This window comes from Sinohyriopsis cumingii, chromosome 4, assembly GCF_028554795.1.
Source record: "Sinohyriopsis cumingii isolate HCF-2022 chromosome 4, ASM2855479v2, whole genome shotgun sequence".
NCBI lineage: Eukaryota > Metazoa > Mollusca > Bivalvia > Unionida > Unionidae > Sinohyriopsis > Sinohyriopsis cumingii.
The window spans coordinates 56,706,604-56,723,710 of NC_142964.1; the positions used below are offsets into that span (position 1 = coordinate 56,706,604).

The following is a 17,107-nucleotide window of genomic DNA, read 5'->3' on the forward strand; positions in this document are numbered from 1 at the left end:
CATTTATATTTTGAGGAAGAGGTTGAAAGTGAGTGCGAGTCTGATCAGATATATTATAATCATTTATATGTTTTCAAATCAACTTCCAGACAACTCATTAGTGAGACATCAAATGTTTAGTTTAATGATGGAAACACACATCTATGTATCAGAAACAATCAAGTCAGTTATAGAAATATGATATCAGGATGTCTCCTGTGAAGTCCGCAAGGCTGGTACATATATATATATATATAGAGGGAGCTTTTGAATTTGAAATATATATATGTAACCTAGATGTTTGTTTCTTGGCTCTACCAGCTAATTCCCCAATGTAGGTGCCACCTACCCCACACAGCTACAACAGATCTCCCAATATTACAGCTTCTGACTTGGCACGGCATCTATATTCTCTTTATGCTGAAACCAATGGGACACATCATTCCACAGTCTGATTATCAGTGACATTACATCCCAAAACAAATGCGGTATTGTTTCCAGGGTATCTGTACAAAATGTATATTTATCAGGACTGGACAATTTAATTTTATACAGAAAAGAATTGATTGGTAAAATTCTATGAGAAACACAAAATTGAAAACATTGTAATTTTGAGTTTCTTGTTATTTTAAGAACTTTAGCATATAATCAGGCCATATTCAGATTGAAATTTTCATTCCATTTGTTTTCACTAGTTGCTTTAACATCCTTTTTTAAAAGTAAATTGTAATAGTCGTTAACAGCCTTTATTGTTATAAAATACAATTTCTAAATGGTCTGACAAGTGTCGTTTTATCTGTAACTTTTTACACAAGGACTTTGCACAATGAATTATGCCTTGAAAGGCAAGGAAATTTGTGTTGAGACCATATCTACCTTTAAAGCTATAAAAAGCCAATAATTATGTAGTTCCCTAATCTGTAAGATTATCACCTATATAGATTACATTATGTTCAAACCACTTACTATAGAAACTAGGTACCTTGTTCACCCTCACAAGGGAATTCATCCATAAATTTGTTTTCATAACATATTCTCCTGTTCGGGGTATATTTGCATCTAGTAACAGCTTCAAAAGGAGGAATATATCATGCCAAAAAGCGTTTTTTCTCATTCTGGAGAAGGTCATCACATTTTCATCTCCAAAGGAACTGGTATCTAATTTCGTATATTTCATATTAAAGTAAATTGACCAATTTTCTGTAAGGTGGAAGAACTTTACGAATCCATGTTATTTTCAAAGCTTATATAAATTTATCAATATCTGTCATTGCCAAACCATCTTTAGTAAAAGTCTGAATCATACCTCCATTTTAACTTTGTTCACCTTTGAATTCTATATAAATGTGAAAAATAATTCATTTAAGTCTCTGATATAATTTTGCGAAGGATTTGGTAATGAGATGAACAAACGATTAAGTTCTGGAATAATGAAGGTTTGCAAAACTGTTATTTTACCAATTGGTGTTAAGGATCACTTTTCCCAATGTATTAAACAAGTTTTATTCATTTCTATTTTTTTTCAAAATTCATTTTTACCAGTTTATCCAAATCTACTGAAAACTTTATGTACAATTATGTAAATTCATTTCTATCATTTTATCCAAATCTACTGAAAGCTTTATGCACAATAATGTAAATTCAATCACCTACTTTAACCTTAACCTGTGATGAAATGTTTCTGCACTATACTTCTTGCTTCCTATCCAAACTGTGTTTGTTTTGGCAGTGTTAAGTTTCAGCCCTGAAATCCTTGCAAAGAAGATCAATACTTCAATAGAAGATTCCAAGGATTCATAAGAGACATCAAGAATTAAAGATCAAACTGTGACACTGTGACTGTAAACATTCTGTTTCCTTTAACTTGATACCATTGATTTTTTTTATTATTCTTTAAAAGTATAAACAATATTTCTGCACATAATAAGAAGAGATATTGGGTTATTAGATCACCGTGTCAAAAACCTCTGGAAATTTTGAAAACATCTGAAAGAAAGCCATTTTGCAAAACTGCAGATGAGATATTACAATAAAACGTTTTAGCCCAGTGCTTTATACTTTGTCCAAAATTTAACAAACTTAGAACATTATGAATAAATTTCCATGAAATACAATCAAATACTTTTTTCAGAATCAGTTACTAATAATAACTGTAACTCTTCTGTAATGTGTATACAATCCTTTGTATGTTCACCATTGTATCTAACTTTTTCAAAACCAGTTTGATCCTCAGATAGTATTTTATTCAGTACTGCTTTAATTATTTTGGCAATACATCCTGATGCTAGTTTGTATAGAATATTAAGTTGAGAAATTGGACACCGGTTCCTCAGGTACTGCTTAGGTTTATCCTCTTTGGGTATGCAAGTTATAATACCTTGTCTCAAACAGTTAAGAATGATCCAGCTTCATAAGCTTCATTAACTGTTCAAACTACAAATTCCCCAACGTCAATCCAAAAGACTTAAAATTTCAGCTGTTAAACCATCTGATCCTGGGTGGGCCCCGAGTGGCAGAGTCCTCTAAAGAGCTCTCCGTTACAGATCACTGCCATCTCACCTCTGTCTGCGTGGAATTGAGTCTCGGATTCGGCCAATGTGGGTATGTGAGAAAGCCTGCAAATAGCTTCTCGTGGGTTGGTGGTTCTTTCCGGGGTTTTCCCGGGTTCTTCCTCCACCATTAATAATGGCCGCCATGTATAGCATATTGTGTGCTGAAAAATAATGTTAAACCACAAAACAACAACAACAATAATAATAATAATAATAATAATAATGAGGACTTTGTATAGCGCCTAATCTTTAGAAGCTCTAAGTGCTTTACAACATTAGACAACACCTATAAGATAAAAACATATATAATGATATGATTACAAACACAAACACCATGAAATTAGTAAAAATAGAAGAAGAAAAACATGCTGAAAATATTTAAGGTAAGAAACATTATTAGGTCTTTAAGTTTGTTCTTGCAGTCGAAATAAGTGAGTTTTGAGAGCACTCTTGAATGGGATCACTGTGTCTTTATGTTTCAGTGGGCAATTCATTCCATGTTGCGGGGCCCTGGTATGCAAAAGAATGCTGTCCATTTGACTTTGTTTTCATAGTGTGAATAATGAATATACGACTGTCAGAAGACGAGCGTAAGTATCTTGCTGGTGTACACATGGGTGAGGTCGGATAGGTATGTTGGACTAGAGTATGTCTATGAAAAGTAGCACAGAGAACAAATTTTGTGTTTGATTCTGGATTAAATGGATAGCCAGTGTAGGGTACAGAGCAGCTGGGATAAATGCTCTGATCGTGGTACTCTAAGTATGATTCGAGCAGCTGCGTTTTGAACTTTTTGAAGTTTCTGGAGTAGATATTGAGATGAACCAGACAGAATTGAGTTACAATAGTCCAGTCTTGAAAGTACTAATGAACACACAAGTGTTTTAGTGGCATCAACTGAAAGATATTTGGCAATGGAGCTGATGCATCTCAGCTGGTATTTCATGATAGACTACTTGGTGTTCTGGTAGATAATAACGTATCATGGACTGAACATATCAAACATATGAGGAAAAAAGTAAATTAAAGTTTATGGCTTCTCAGTAGAATAAGACATTTTCTACCTAAAAGGAACAGAAAACTATTTTATAACAGTTACATACAACCCTATTTAGACTACTGTAATACAGTATGGGGTAATTCAAATGATAAAAACATAGCAAAGCTGGCACATCTTCAAAAAAGTGCATTAGGGCTAATATCCATCCAGAAAGAAAGCAAGGAAAACTTAACTGGTAAGTTAAAAATATTACCTATTAAAAACTGAATCTGTTTGAGAAAAGCCAAATTTATGTACAGGATATCCCATAATAGTGCTCCTGAATATTTACAATCACTATTCCAGTATAGGCTACCTGGTAATACTTCCCACCTGTGATCCAAATCTACAAACAGTATAAAATTAACAAATAAAATAAGGAGTTATTTAAAAAAAGATTCCAATACTCGGGAACTCTGCTCTGGAATAGTATTCCAGATGAGATTTGAAATGCCCACTCTATTTCCTTCTTCCAAACCCAGTATATCCAGTGGCTTCAAAGATGCAGCTAAAATAAATAAATTCCTTTGTATGAGAGCCTCAAGGTAGATTAGGTCTTCGCTAATTGTTTTACACTCTTTAAATAAGGTCATTATTATTATTATACAACTGAACTCTGTCATGGCCTCAGCAATATCTAACTGTATACCAAATTTAAGTCCAACTATAATTTAACGAGTTGTTTTGCAAAAACCAAAGTGTGATGGACAGATGGAAGGACAGATTGTATGACAAACAGGCACAACTGAACATCCTTTTCTTTCCATGAAAAGCAGGTCATTAGAACAGTAATTTCATTAAAATTAATATATGCCTAAGCAATGCAATCTGTAACTCATTCTGGTAAAAGTGAACGAAATTAACAGCACATCTATAATTAGTTATTCTGGTAAAAGCAAATGCAAAGAAGAGCACATCTATAATTAGGATTCTGATGCATGTGTAAGTATATGAAAAACAATCACGCATAAACATTTTAAATTTTACAGAATATTTCTTCAACTTCATGGACTGGTGCCTCAAATATATCACAGGTATACACATTTATAATATGCAGGGTTGTAATTGCTTTATGTAAAACATACATGTGAACTGATGTAGTTTCTACTCTCTGCAGATATAGTGGAATGAATACATTTTGTTGCTCCTCCATTTGACTAATTGTTTAATGAACATCTGTTAGTGGATACTGGCAACATAAGCATCCTGGTTGAGGTTTACCATTCAAAAGTCAGGCATGGGTAAGGATGTGTCCTATACATGTGACACAATACAACCTCATTCTGTTAAATTTTGCTATATAAAGGATGCCACTTTCCAACAACTGGTTTGATGTTCTGAAGCCTGTTTTGTAGAATTGTTAATTCAGACATTTCTTCCAAGTACTGCCAATTTATTCGATTTCATGGAGTAAAAAAATTTCATTGACTACTTGGCTTTCAAAAACCAGAAATTCAAAGACCAAATTAAATTTGAATTTTCAGTGAAAACAATTAAATCTTTTAAAATCCACAAAATTTTCAGTGCTTTCAAAAATGTAATTTTTCACAAGACAACTAAAATGGCATAGAAATACATGAATTCACAGAATACAGGACAATGAGATTAACAAGGGAGCAAGATTTAAAAAAATAACATTAATCCTGGTTGATAATGAAATTATCAGAACATTAAACTGCAAGGATCAGAAAGAATGCTGTAAATTTACAAAACAATACTTGTAACTATCTTCTAAACTCCAAGTTCACACATTCCCTATAAATCAGAATTAATGGTATTTTTTTAATGCTTTCTTAGTTTATATATTTCCCATTTTTTGTTTCCTTAGTTTGCTAGCTACACGCAACATACTGGGTGTGAAGATGTGAAGTTATTTACCAATCGTCTATTCAAAATGGCATTTACAAGACAAAACTTATAGAAGAGGCAATTAAGTCTATGAGAGATCGATTGTTGTTGTTGTTGTTGGGTTTAACGCCATTTTTCAGCACAATATAGGCTATACATGGCGGCCAGTATTAATGGTGAAGGAAGAACCCAGGAAAACCCCGGAAAGAACCACTGACCCACGAGAAGCTGCTGGCATATGACAGAATGAATGTACATATCAAATGACATCAAATTAGGTTAATGGCTATTAAACTAGGCTAGTCACAAGATTCTGGTTAGGAGGCGCTCACCAGTTATTATGTACTTTTGAGAGAGTGATGTATGTAAGGTGAAGTTGTTTGCATTTAAAAAATCCACAAAGGAGAGAATGCTGGCATACCTCTATGCCACATTAATGTAAATTAATGTGGATGATATTTCTTTGGATATTGTGCATTTGGAAATTATACATGATCTAAGCACACTGGTAACTAAAATGACTGCCCCCCTTGTGCTAAAAATATCAGCCGAATTAGTCTAAAGTACACTATCCATAGCAGCAATTAAAATAGGGAAAATGAATTTTGCCAGACTAGATAATACCAGCTTCTGAAAGTGCAATGAATGAATTATCAAACATATAAGATGTAAAAAAGGTTATCACCTCTTTTTTCTACAATTTACCTCTGAAGTTCAGAAAGTGAAAATGACCAAGTGGAGGTAGCACTTTTTTGAAATGTGCACATCTGGAGTAACGCCAAGCTGTATACTCTATAACCAACATTACATCCATCAATCATACACCAAAATAAAGGGAATCTTTGAATTATACATAAGATATACAAAGTCTTTTTTAAATACCCAGTATAACCAGTGAGGAAAGCCGGGGAAATTCTTTTTCTTTAAAATCCCTATGCAAAATACGAAACTGTAGAGTGCCACCTTAGTGGCCATGTGATATTGATGGCAAAATGGCAATAACTCTAACAACACTGTATCTGAAAAGGGAAAACCTTTAAAGGGCACAACAACATATAATAGGTAATTTAACTGCTGGACAGCATCCAAGTCTTTGTAGAGAGTTGCAAAGCTTTGATGGTCACAAGGATTGTGAACAGAAAACCACAAAGACTTAAAAGTGAGACAGATAAGGTGATTATTTTGGGGCAACTACTTTTCTCTGTGAGACCCTAATACGGTAATTACTATAGGCCTCCATCATTTTTATGTGAGGCCCTAATAAGGGAAGCAACTGTGTAGGTTGTCTGCAAAAGTAATCATTCCTCAATATGGAATCGGGTCACAATTGGTATTTCCAGTTCAGTAGCCACAAATGTAGTTCTAGTCTATTTTTAGAACATTTTTTCCTCTCTCATTTTGGTGGTGATAGAAGAGTTTTATTTATGCATGTTTGGTAGGGATTTAAAGGTAATTGTTTATTCTTGACAATATGAGCTCAGGGTGTGCTTGTCCATGTGTATTTCGGAGACAGTGCACAGTGAGCAATAAGGCCATGGTGATGATGCAGAAGTGAAAGCTGTGTTCTGTTTACATGCTGCTCTGTTGACAGTCCAGCATCTCAAAAGGAGTGGGTCAACCTTTGACGAGATCTTCACAGTGAAGTCATCTTTGAAGGTATTTTAGATAAGCATATGATTTGTATTGATTGTCACACTGTGGAAAGGTCAGTACTGAGAAACAGATGAAGAGAACATATAGTAAACTTAATTGTGTTCTATGGCCATATTCAGCTGAATACCAGTATGATAAGACTATAAGGGAAATAACTCCAAATTACTCGACATGCAATTTATTGAAAGTATTTAAAAAGGTCTTTGTTAATGGATAAAATCCAATTCCAGAAATTTCCATTCACTTACCCAATGTTATGTTCTTCAAACAACCATGATTCTTCAAATTTGGATCTGACAGACAAAGTGCCCAGGTCTTTGGTTGCCTCACCAAAATCAAGCACTATATTATCTATTCCATCTGATCGTTCCTCAGGGAATATATCTGGAAAAATTAAATGCACCCAATCATGTAATAAAAAAGGAATCACTGTGTCTCCAGCCCATAAAATCCTTCACATGGTAACATATTTCAACAGAAACAAAATCCAAATTACAGGAACATGGCCTAGAATCTAAGCTATAATAATAATAATAATAATAATAATTTATTATTGTTATCATTGTTATCATTATTTATTATTATTATTAGTATTATTATTATTATCATGTATGTTTGGTGCAATGAGTTCATGAGGAATAATCTTCTGAGGTCCTTCAATGCAATACAGAACTAAAATAAAGAAACATGATTGACACCTATGAGTTTTTCCAAGGACTTTTGAAGGACATTCCAAAACATCCATGGATTATTTTTCCTAACAAAATTGTAACTTTCTCTGTTATTATTGTTTATCAGTACATAAGTCAGTGTAAAGCATAACAAAGCAGATAACTAATTAATTTACTTTCAGATCAATCTACCAGTGTAATGTGTCATTTGATGCGACCAGTTATAATCAGCAATTACTTGTCCTGCCACTGTTACATAGCTATACCTATTTTCATGCCAAAACTAACCGTCCATTTGATGTGAATATATCCTCTCCCAGAGTGGAGAAAAGTCAGAATGAACTTTTGCACACCACTCTTTATGTCACATGGACATGTACGTAAGGTAGATATTGTCATCTTTTTCATGTACGCCATACTGTATAGACATCTGCCAAAACTATTACCAGAGAAATTATTCCTGTAGCAGCTTACCATTAATAAATGGTCTTCTTCTATTGTTTTTAATTGATCTCAGTATTACAAATGTCTGTTTCTTTTTTTAAGAAACCATATCATAGCCTTTCCCCGTTAAAACTGAGTTCTTTAAAAGGCTTCTGATGTTACCTCCTGTTCCATCTTTTAGGTGGAAACATGTTTTTAACATATATACAAAACAGTGAGGTACAGGTAAGTCATTGTGAATAAAGGAAAATAACAATATGCCCTACCTAATGTTGAGGACCTGATTTCTCTTCAATTTCACATTGTATACATTTAATTTTTGCCAATTCTATGCATTAACATTCCATATGTATTTGAATGTTGCTTTGATAAATAAAGTTCACAGACAAATTATCTTATTTTTCAGTCATAAAAACTACAGGTAATTTTCATGCGGTCAACTCTGTTGTTTACTTCATGCATAGTGTTCTTAGTTCATTCACAGGTGTGTATACAGTACAACACTGCATACAACCATTTGAATTTTGCAGCAACATCACATGATGTTCTTAGTGCATACACAAGGGTGTACGTCGTATGACTGAATACAACCAGGTGAGTTTCAAGGCAACAAGTGATTTCAGATGACATTATTTCTTTATTACAGTATAATGTCAAGACAGTCTGTGGGACAGTGGGACCAGTAAAAGGGCAATTGGTATACTCACACAGACTGCGTAAGTGCTCAAAGTGCACACACAAAAAGTTTAAAATTCCTTTAATATTATGTGTTATATCAGGGCAGCAGGATCATTCCCTCCCCTTCTTCTTCAAAATTTTACAGAATCTCTTCCACGTCTCACTTGTTGGAAAAACATCTTTGGCAGCTGGCGAAGCCCCTCTTTCTGGAAGACAATTGACTCCCCCCTCCAATAGAGAAGTGATCCATCCCATGGGTGGGCTAGAGCACTGTAACAGTGGGTTGCACACTCCCGTTAGGGAGATAGAGCACTGCAGTAGTGAGTAGTGCCCTCCTATTTGGAAGATAGAGCATCAAGATAGTTGGTTGTGCACTCCAGTTAGGGAGGAGAATACTATGATAGCAGACTGCACCCTCCCATGTGTTATGCCCTCCTTTTGGGAGGTTGAACACCATATCGGCAGGTTGCTCACTCCCAATCAGGGAGGTAGCTCATCACAACACATATCGTGCTTCTGGCAAAGTGTTGCCTCCTTCTGTTAGGTAGGCAAAACACTGCACCCATGATGCACAGAGTGATAAATCAGTTGAAGATAAGGTTTTCTCCACCTATCACTCATTGGCCTCATGGTATGGGGGACAGGGCAAAGATAGAGCTTCCTCCTTTCCCCACCTCTACCATTCCACCCTTTGCAGGACTTGCAATCCATACACAGGACTCAAGTTATGGACAGAGATCACACTGGTGTTCCTGTGTTCCCATTTAAAAGTATGAATGGGATGTGTGGCCTTCCACCTCAGATTCCCTTGGTCCATTATGCACCCATGGGCTGGTGGACCTTGCAATCACAGTTGAAGTGATGATGGACTCACTGAAGGTCTTGCTTAGCTACAATAAAGACCTTCGAAGGGATGCTCTTCTAGAAGCTGAGACCCTAGTTGGGGGCCTCATTCCTACCACGCCTTCTCAAGATTTGCTGAATCACCAACAGTGATCTTTCATCTCCACTCTTGGTCCATCGCAACTGACCAGAAAATGAGATCAGACAAATCGCCCTCAAGAACAGTCTGCAAAATTTTTCAAGCAGGCGCAACCCCAGTCAAACCCCCATAATCCTGCTATACCACTTCCTCACTCATCAGGTCCAGTGCCCAGGTTTCCAAAGATTTAAGAGGAAGTTCTCTAACCCTCCTCCCTTTCCTATCACAGGGTGGAACAACCTGAGTAATTCACCCCTCTCCTGCCAAACATCCTCTTCCTCTATGTCCCAGTAGGTCCTCGCCAGGGTCTCTTCTCAGGGTCTTGGTCAATCATCATGAATGATAGCTAGATCTTCTCCATTGTAATGAGGATTATTGACTCCAGTTTCATGAACAACCCCAACTATCAAGGACCCCCATTTTCTTTCCCCAGTCCAATCTGGTCAATCTGAGGGAAGAAATACACAACATTTTGCATAAAGCGGCAGTTTAGAGGGTCCATTATTATCAGTTTCCCTCTTACTCCGCAATCATCTTGGTCAGCAAGAAATTTTGGGAAATTATTAATCAGGAGGAATCCTTTAAGATGGTAAATTCCTCAATCCACAAGTCTCTTCGTCCATTTGACTGGGCCATCATCATGGACCTTCAGGATGCTCTCTTGCACATACAATATTTTTTCTCCACACAGCAAATGTCTTCATTTTTGCCTAGACCAGAAAGTTTTTTAATTCCGGGTTCTGTCATTTGGAATCTCTTTGCATCCAAAGTCTTCATCAGGATCATGGTAAAGGTAGCACTCTACTTCTGAATACTGGGAACATCAATTCTCCAGTATTTTGACAACTGGCTGATTCACAATGTCCAAGTTTAGTCCCGCTGTTCAGCTCTTGGTCCTATGTAATTCAACTATGTCTCTTACCCAACACTGAGAAGTCGGAACTTGTCCCAACTTTGGACTTTGTTTATGTGGGGATAAACTTCTCATGAACCAACATGGTCTGGATTCTTCTGGATTAGTTAGATCGAGTCCTGACTGTCCTAGAGATGCTACTAGCTTAACCCTGTTACCTGCTCATCTTGATCTTTCCCTTCTAGGAAACTTGAACACTACAGCTGATTGGTTTCTTAGGATGTCACCATATGCATTCTCTAAAGTTTATTCTCCATGCAAGGTGTAAACCACACCGAGATTCTGAATCAACCCTAATCCTTCTAGGACATGCGTTTGAACACCATTTGCTTTGGTGGATGAATCGAGACAGATTCCTAGTAGGGTTTTTCATGCATGCACCAGATCCCCACTCCTATCTGTTCGTTGATTTGTCAGATTGCAGTTGGGGTGCTCAATTGTGGTGCTCAATCAGAGCCAGTGGACATAATTCTCCATGATTCTTGGACTTAGGCTGAATTAACCCTCTACATATTCTTGGCATCCGTCCGTCTACGAGAGACGATGGCATAGCTCCAAAGTACGCTTTTGCTTATCCTTCTTTTTAGCTCTCTTTTCAGCTTGCTTTATTCTTCTCTTTTCCTCTGCGTTTTGAACTCCCTGCCTGACAGCTAGACGCCAGCTGGAACGGTTGTTTGCACAGCTCTCCCAGTCGTTGACATTGATGTTTGCTGTCTTCATATCCTTCTTGCAAACATCTTTGTAGCGCAGATGTGGTCGTCCAGTTGGTCGTGCACCTTCTGCTAACTCCCCATATAACAGGTCCTTGGGAATGCGACCTGGGTCCATTCTCTTGACATGGCCGAGCCAGCGAAGGCGCCTCTCGCTGAGTATGGAGAACATGCTGTTCATGCTGGTGCGTTCTAGAACCTCTGTGTTGGGTACTTTGTCCTGCCACTGGATGTGCAGAATGCGCCGCAGACATCTCAGGTGGAAGCTGTTGAGTTTCCTCTCGTGTCCTGAAAAGGTGGCAGATGTTTCGCTGCTGTAGAGAAGTGAGCTGAGCACGCACGCTTGGTAGACACGCAGTTTGGTCTTCTCTGTGAGGTTGGGGTTGTTCCAGACCCTCTGGTTAAGTCTGGCCATCACTGCTGCTGCCTTGGCAATCCTGCCGCCCACCTCAGAATCAATGGAGAGTGAGCTGGAGATGTTAAACCCGAGGTATGTGAAGTTCTCGACAACTTCCAAATTGTACCCATCGATGGAGACAGAGGGAGGGGAGTCTGTGTCCTGTGCCATGACATTCGTCTTCTTCAAACTGATGGTCAGTCCAAATTCCTTACATGCATGGGAGAGGCAGCATACCAGCTGCTGGAGTCCACCTTCCGTGTGTGATGTCAAGGCTGCATCGTCGGCAAAGAGGAATTCACGGATGAGTACCTCTGTGAATTTAGTCTTAGCACGGAGACGGGCGATGTTGAACAGCTTGCCGTCAGCCCTGGTATGGATGTACACTCCCTCGCTGCAGTCCTTGAATGCGTACTGGAGAAGCATGGAGAAGAAGATGGCAAAGAGCGTCGGTGCAAGGACACAGCCTTGTTTGACTCCGCTAATGACTGGGAATGCTTCAGATGTTGCGCCATTGAAGCACACTGTGCTGTGCATGTTCTCGTGGAATGACATAATGACAGCAAGCAGACGTGGGGGGCAGCCGATCTTCTGCAGGAGTCTGAAGAGTCCACTCCGACTAACCATATCAAACGCCTTCGTCAGGTCTATGAAGGCAATGTAGAGGGGCATCCGCTGCTCACGACACTTCTCCTGCAGCTGACGTAGTGAGAAGATCATGTCTACAGTTGACCTGCCGGCTCGAAATCCACACTGGGACTCTGGGTAGACGCAGGAGGCTAGGATCTGCAAGCGTGCCAAGGCAACACGGGCAAAGGCCTTTCCGACGATGCTGAGGAGGCAGATGCCCCGATAGTTGTTGCAGTCGCTACGGTCTCCTTTGTTTTTGTACAAAGTGACGATGTTGGCATCACGCATGTCCTGTGGGATGTATCCCTGTTCCCAGCAAAGGCAGAGGAGTGTATGTAGGGGCTGGAGCAGTGCTGGTTTTCCACTCTTGATGACTTCAGGCGGAATGCCGTCGCTTCCAGGAGCCTTCCCACAGGCAAGACAATCGATGGCTTTTCCGAGCTCTTCCAGGGTGGGCTGTGTGTCTAGCTCCTCCATGACAGGCAGGTCTGGAATGGCGTCCAGGGCAGTTCCAGTGACATTGTTTTGGGTTGCATATAGCTCGAGATAGTGCTCAACCCATCGCTGCAGTTGTTTCCCCTGGTCTGTGATGACTTCGCCCGTCTTGGACTTGAGGGGGGTGGTCTTGTAGCTGGGGGGGGGGGGCCTGTCGCCTTTTTGATACCCTCATACATTCCTCTTGTATCCCCGGTGTCAGCAGCTGTCTGTATACTGTTGCAAAGGTTCAGCCAGTAGGTGTTGGCACAGCGGCGGGCGGTCTTCTGGGCGTTATTCCTTGCAATCCTTAGGGCTTGTAGTGTTCTGGGGCTAGGTGCAGCCTTGTATGCCAGGAGGGCTTTCCTCTTTGCCTCAGTCACGGGCTCCAGCTCCTCCCAGTTTGCCTCATACCAGTCGACATTCTTTCGCTCCCTCTTCCCGTAAGCTGTGATGGCTGAATTGTACACAGAGTCATGGATATGGGACCACTTGGAATCAATGGTGTCATCAGGTGTCACTTTGGTGAGGGCTTCCTTCAGTTTGCTGATGAACTGCTGTGTTTTCTCTGGGTTGCTTGCACAGCAGGTGTTGATACGTGGGTGACCCTTCTTCTTGGCGTGGTGCAGCTTCTTGGGTAATATTCGCACCTTGCTGGCCACGAGGGAATGGTCCGTGTCACAATCGGCACTGTGGTAGCTGCGGGTAAGGAGGACACTGGCCAGTTCTGCACGCCTGGTGATGACGAGGTCTAGCTGGTGCCAGTGGCGTGAACGTGGGTGTCTCCACGACACCTGGTGGATCTCCTTGCATTTGAAGAAAGTGTTGGTCACACATAGGCTGTGGGAGCAGCACATCTCCAGCAGTCGCTGACCATTCTCGTTGATCTTGCCCCTTCCGTAAAAGCCGAGACAGGTGGACCAGGCCTCATGGTCAGCTCCCACTCTAGCATTGAAGTCTCCTAGTAAGTAAAGGCTTTCATTGTTGGGGATACTGGATATTGCCTGATCCAGAGCCTCATAAAACTTGTCTTTCTCCTCGTAGGTGGAGTAGAGGGTTGGGGCGTACACACTTAAGATGTTGACCGGGCCTAAGGATGTTGACAGCCGGAGGGCAAGGATTCTCTCAGTACCTGATGACGGAGGTTCAATGAAGGCGATTAGCGTGTTCTTGACAGCAAAGCCTACACCATGCTGCCTAGGTTCATCCAAGGGCTTCCCCTGCCAAAAGAATGTGTAATTGGCTTCCCTGATGGTGCCGCTGTCAGCCAGTCGGGTCTCCTGGAGGCAGGCAATGTCGATGTTCAGTCGGGAGAGTTCTCTGTCAATGACGGCAGTCTTCCGTGCATCGTCGATCTGCTGTAGGTCAGTGGTCAATCCAGGGCACATGGTCCTGATGTTCCAGGTTGCAAAACGAAGAGTTGGAGTCTTTTTATTTCTTCTTTTAGTCTTTCCTGGTGCAGAGTTTTGTGGCCCACTTGTCGAGATGGTTCTCTAAGCTCCACGCACCCAGTGAAGCAGGCAGGCCATGGCGGGCAGCACCTTACTGACTGGGGGCTGCCCAGCTTGAGGCGGGCGGTAGCTGTCCAGTGAGACCTGATGATCTCTCCCACCGTCAGAAGTAACCCCTGGCGCCAAGCTCTACGCCAATCGAGCTTTGACTTAGAACCGGTAAATTGCTACTTCTCGTGTTGTGCCGACGCCGTACGACGACGCTGGAGTGTCCTCTCCAGTGGAGCTATGAAGCCTGGGCAGGGTGGTATGGAGAATCAGCTGTTGCCCATGCAGCAGATCCCCCCTCTCCACGCAGCTGGTGTGCCCAAGGGAACGACGAATGCCGATACAGCTTGGCACCAACGGCGTCACAGGAGTTGCCGGAATGACGTTGCAGTCAATGTCATACCGCCTTAGGGACTCCATCTCCGGATTTTCTGTCGGGTTTTACTCCCTTAGCCTTTCCCATGAGTGGGTATAGCCACAAGGCAGCAGAGGTTTGGAATCGGAGTTTTCCTTCTCCTAGATGAGCTACCATCCAAGGTTTACGAGTCCCATCTACCCGAAGCAACTGGTTTTAAGGCGCCAGTGGGCCGCCTTCACCCCTTCTCCTGTTAGTAGAAAACATGGTCTGCCGGGCTTCAAATCTAAGCCACTCGCGAAGGCCAGGAGCTGGATTTTAGTTGACAGAGGCAGTAAGAGACGCAGGCCGTATGGGGCATTTTGGAGGATTGGGGCGCTTGTCTCCCACTCCCACCCCGGGCAATGTCAACCTTAGACCTCTACATAAACACCCTAGAAACGACAGCATATTTTCAGCATTGGAAAAGTGCATCAACAGAATATGGGGACAACGTGTTATCGCCTCCTCATACAACACATTCATCAGAGCATATCACAGAGGCACTCATACCCATTCTCTTACATGGAGGTCTGAAACCTCTTCATCTTGGCAGCCTCAGTGAATGTTGCAATCCGAGTCTGCCACATTCCAGGCAAGAGGAATGAATCCACAGCCTATCCAGAACAGAGTGATCTGTCCTCACAGAATGATCTCCTCACCACTCAATAACAGAGTCCCTGCTCTCCCTCTGGGGAAGATCCCATGTGGATCTGTTTGTGACCAATTTCAACAACAACATCCCTTTTATGTGTCTCCTGTCCTGCTTCAGATAGCATGGGCAGTAGATGCATTCAGCTTCCAGTGGGATTGTCTGTTTGGTTATGCCTTTCCATCCTTCCAACTGCTACCACAAGTCCTGCAAAAAGACAAAACATCCACTGCCCAGATCATCCTCATGGTCTCACTGTGACACCAGTAATCAGAGTTCAATGATCTCTTAAACCTGTTCATCGATCAACCAGGGTCTCTACCTCACAGGAGGGATGTCCTGTCACAACACCGGGGATCCCTCCTACATGACAACCTAAATGCCTGCTGTCTCAAGCTATCTCTCTGCCAGAACAAGTTTTTCATCTGTGTTTACAGTTGTATAATTCAGGCCAAGAAAACTTCTACACTGAAAGTCTATGACGCCAGGTGAAGAATCTTCTGTGATTGGTGCAGAAGGAACACAAAGATCCTACATGCCACTCTATAACTTCCATTGCTAATTTCCTTTGTTCCTTTTTATAACCAAAATATGTTCAGTATTCACCATCAAGTGCTATCAAGCTGTCATCACCTTGCTTACCTTTGTCTCCCGCCCTCTTATACACAGATGGAATCTTGTGTCTTATGGTTATTAACCAAGCCCTGTGTAAACCACTGAATGAAGGTTCCTTTCCAAACCTCACTCTCAAACTGTCTTCTACTTGCTCTAGCTTCTGCATGATGAAGAAGTGAGATTCATGCCTTGTCAATTGACACCAGTTGTCTCTGGTTTCCTACAGGCTACATCCTCCCATTAAAGAGGTTGAGTATGGCAATAGCAGGTTGTAACATTTTCTTAGGGAGATAGAGCATAGTGACAGCAGGTTGAGCACTCCCATTAGGGAGGTGGAGCACTGCAACCACAGGTTGTGCCTGTTGTGGAGATTGATCACCAGACCAGCGGGTTTCTCCATCCCATTAGTGAGGTAGAGCACCGCAGCACATCTTATATTTTTCTTTTCTGGGACCCATTGTTCTGGCACATTTTGTGAAACAGAGAGTCCTCGACCTTCTATATGTGGACCTCTCCCACTATGGTGAGTACAACTAAATTTCTCTCTTGGTGATCAGTTTGACAAAAGCATCAGCCTACCCACCTAACTGACAAAGTTAGCTACACAATAGTGGCAGGATAAGTAATTACTTATAAGAAACTTTAGTATGTGGGGGTAAAACTAATTTGTATTTATGCAATACTTACCTGGCACTATTGCCAAATGCCCTTCTCCCACCCGCTCTGATGTCTTGTGCAATCATGTGACATATAGAGTGTGTGCAAAAGGTCACACAAACTTTTCTCTACTCTGTGGGAGGATATATTCACATCTACCCAATTTTATTTCTTTATATAATATTTTGGGGAAAACATGTAAATACAAAATTCTGAATTAAAAAACCCAACGTTCTTTATTCCGTTTTAAAATTTTGTATTCCCTCTGATAAATTCAAGGAGGTTATGGCAAAGTTCAAGGATTTTATCAATGAAATCAC

General features: G+C 40.8%; 1 protein-coding gene across 1 annotated transcript in view; it reads right to left on the reverse strand.

Moving 5' to 3' along the window:
• Window positions 1-17,107, reverse strand: part of LOC149801208 (complement C3-like) — a 346,536-nt gene that overhangs the window by 164,828 nt on the left and 164,601 nt on the right. The window contains exon 18 of the mRNA XM_089955247.1: window positions 7,320-7,455. Coding sequence (XP_089811373.1) covers window positions 7,320-7,455 — 136 coding nt within the window. The remainder of the gene's footprint in view (window positions 1-7,319; window positions 7,456-17,107) is intronic.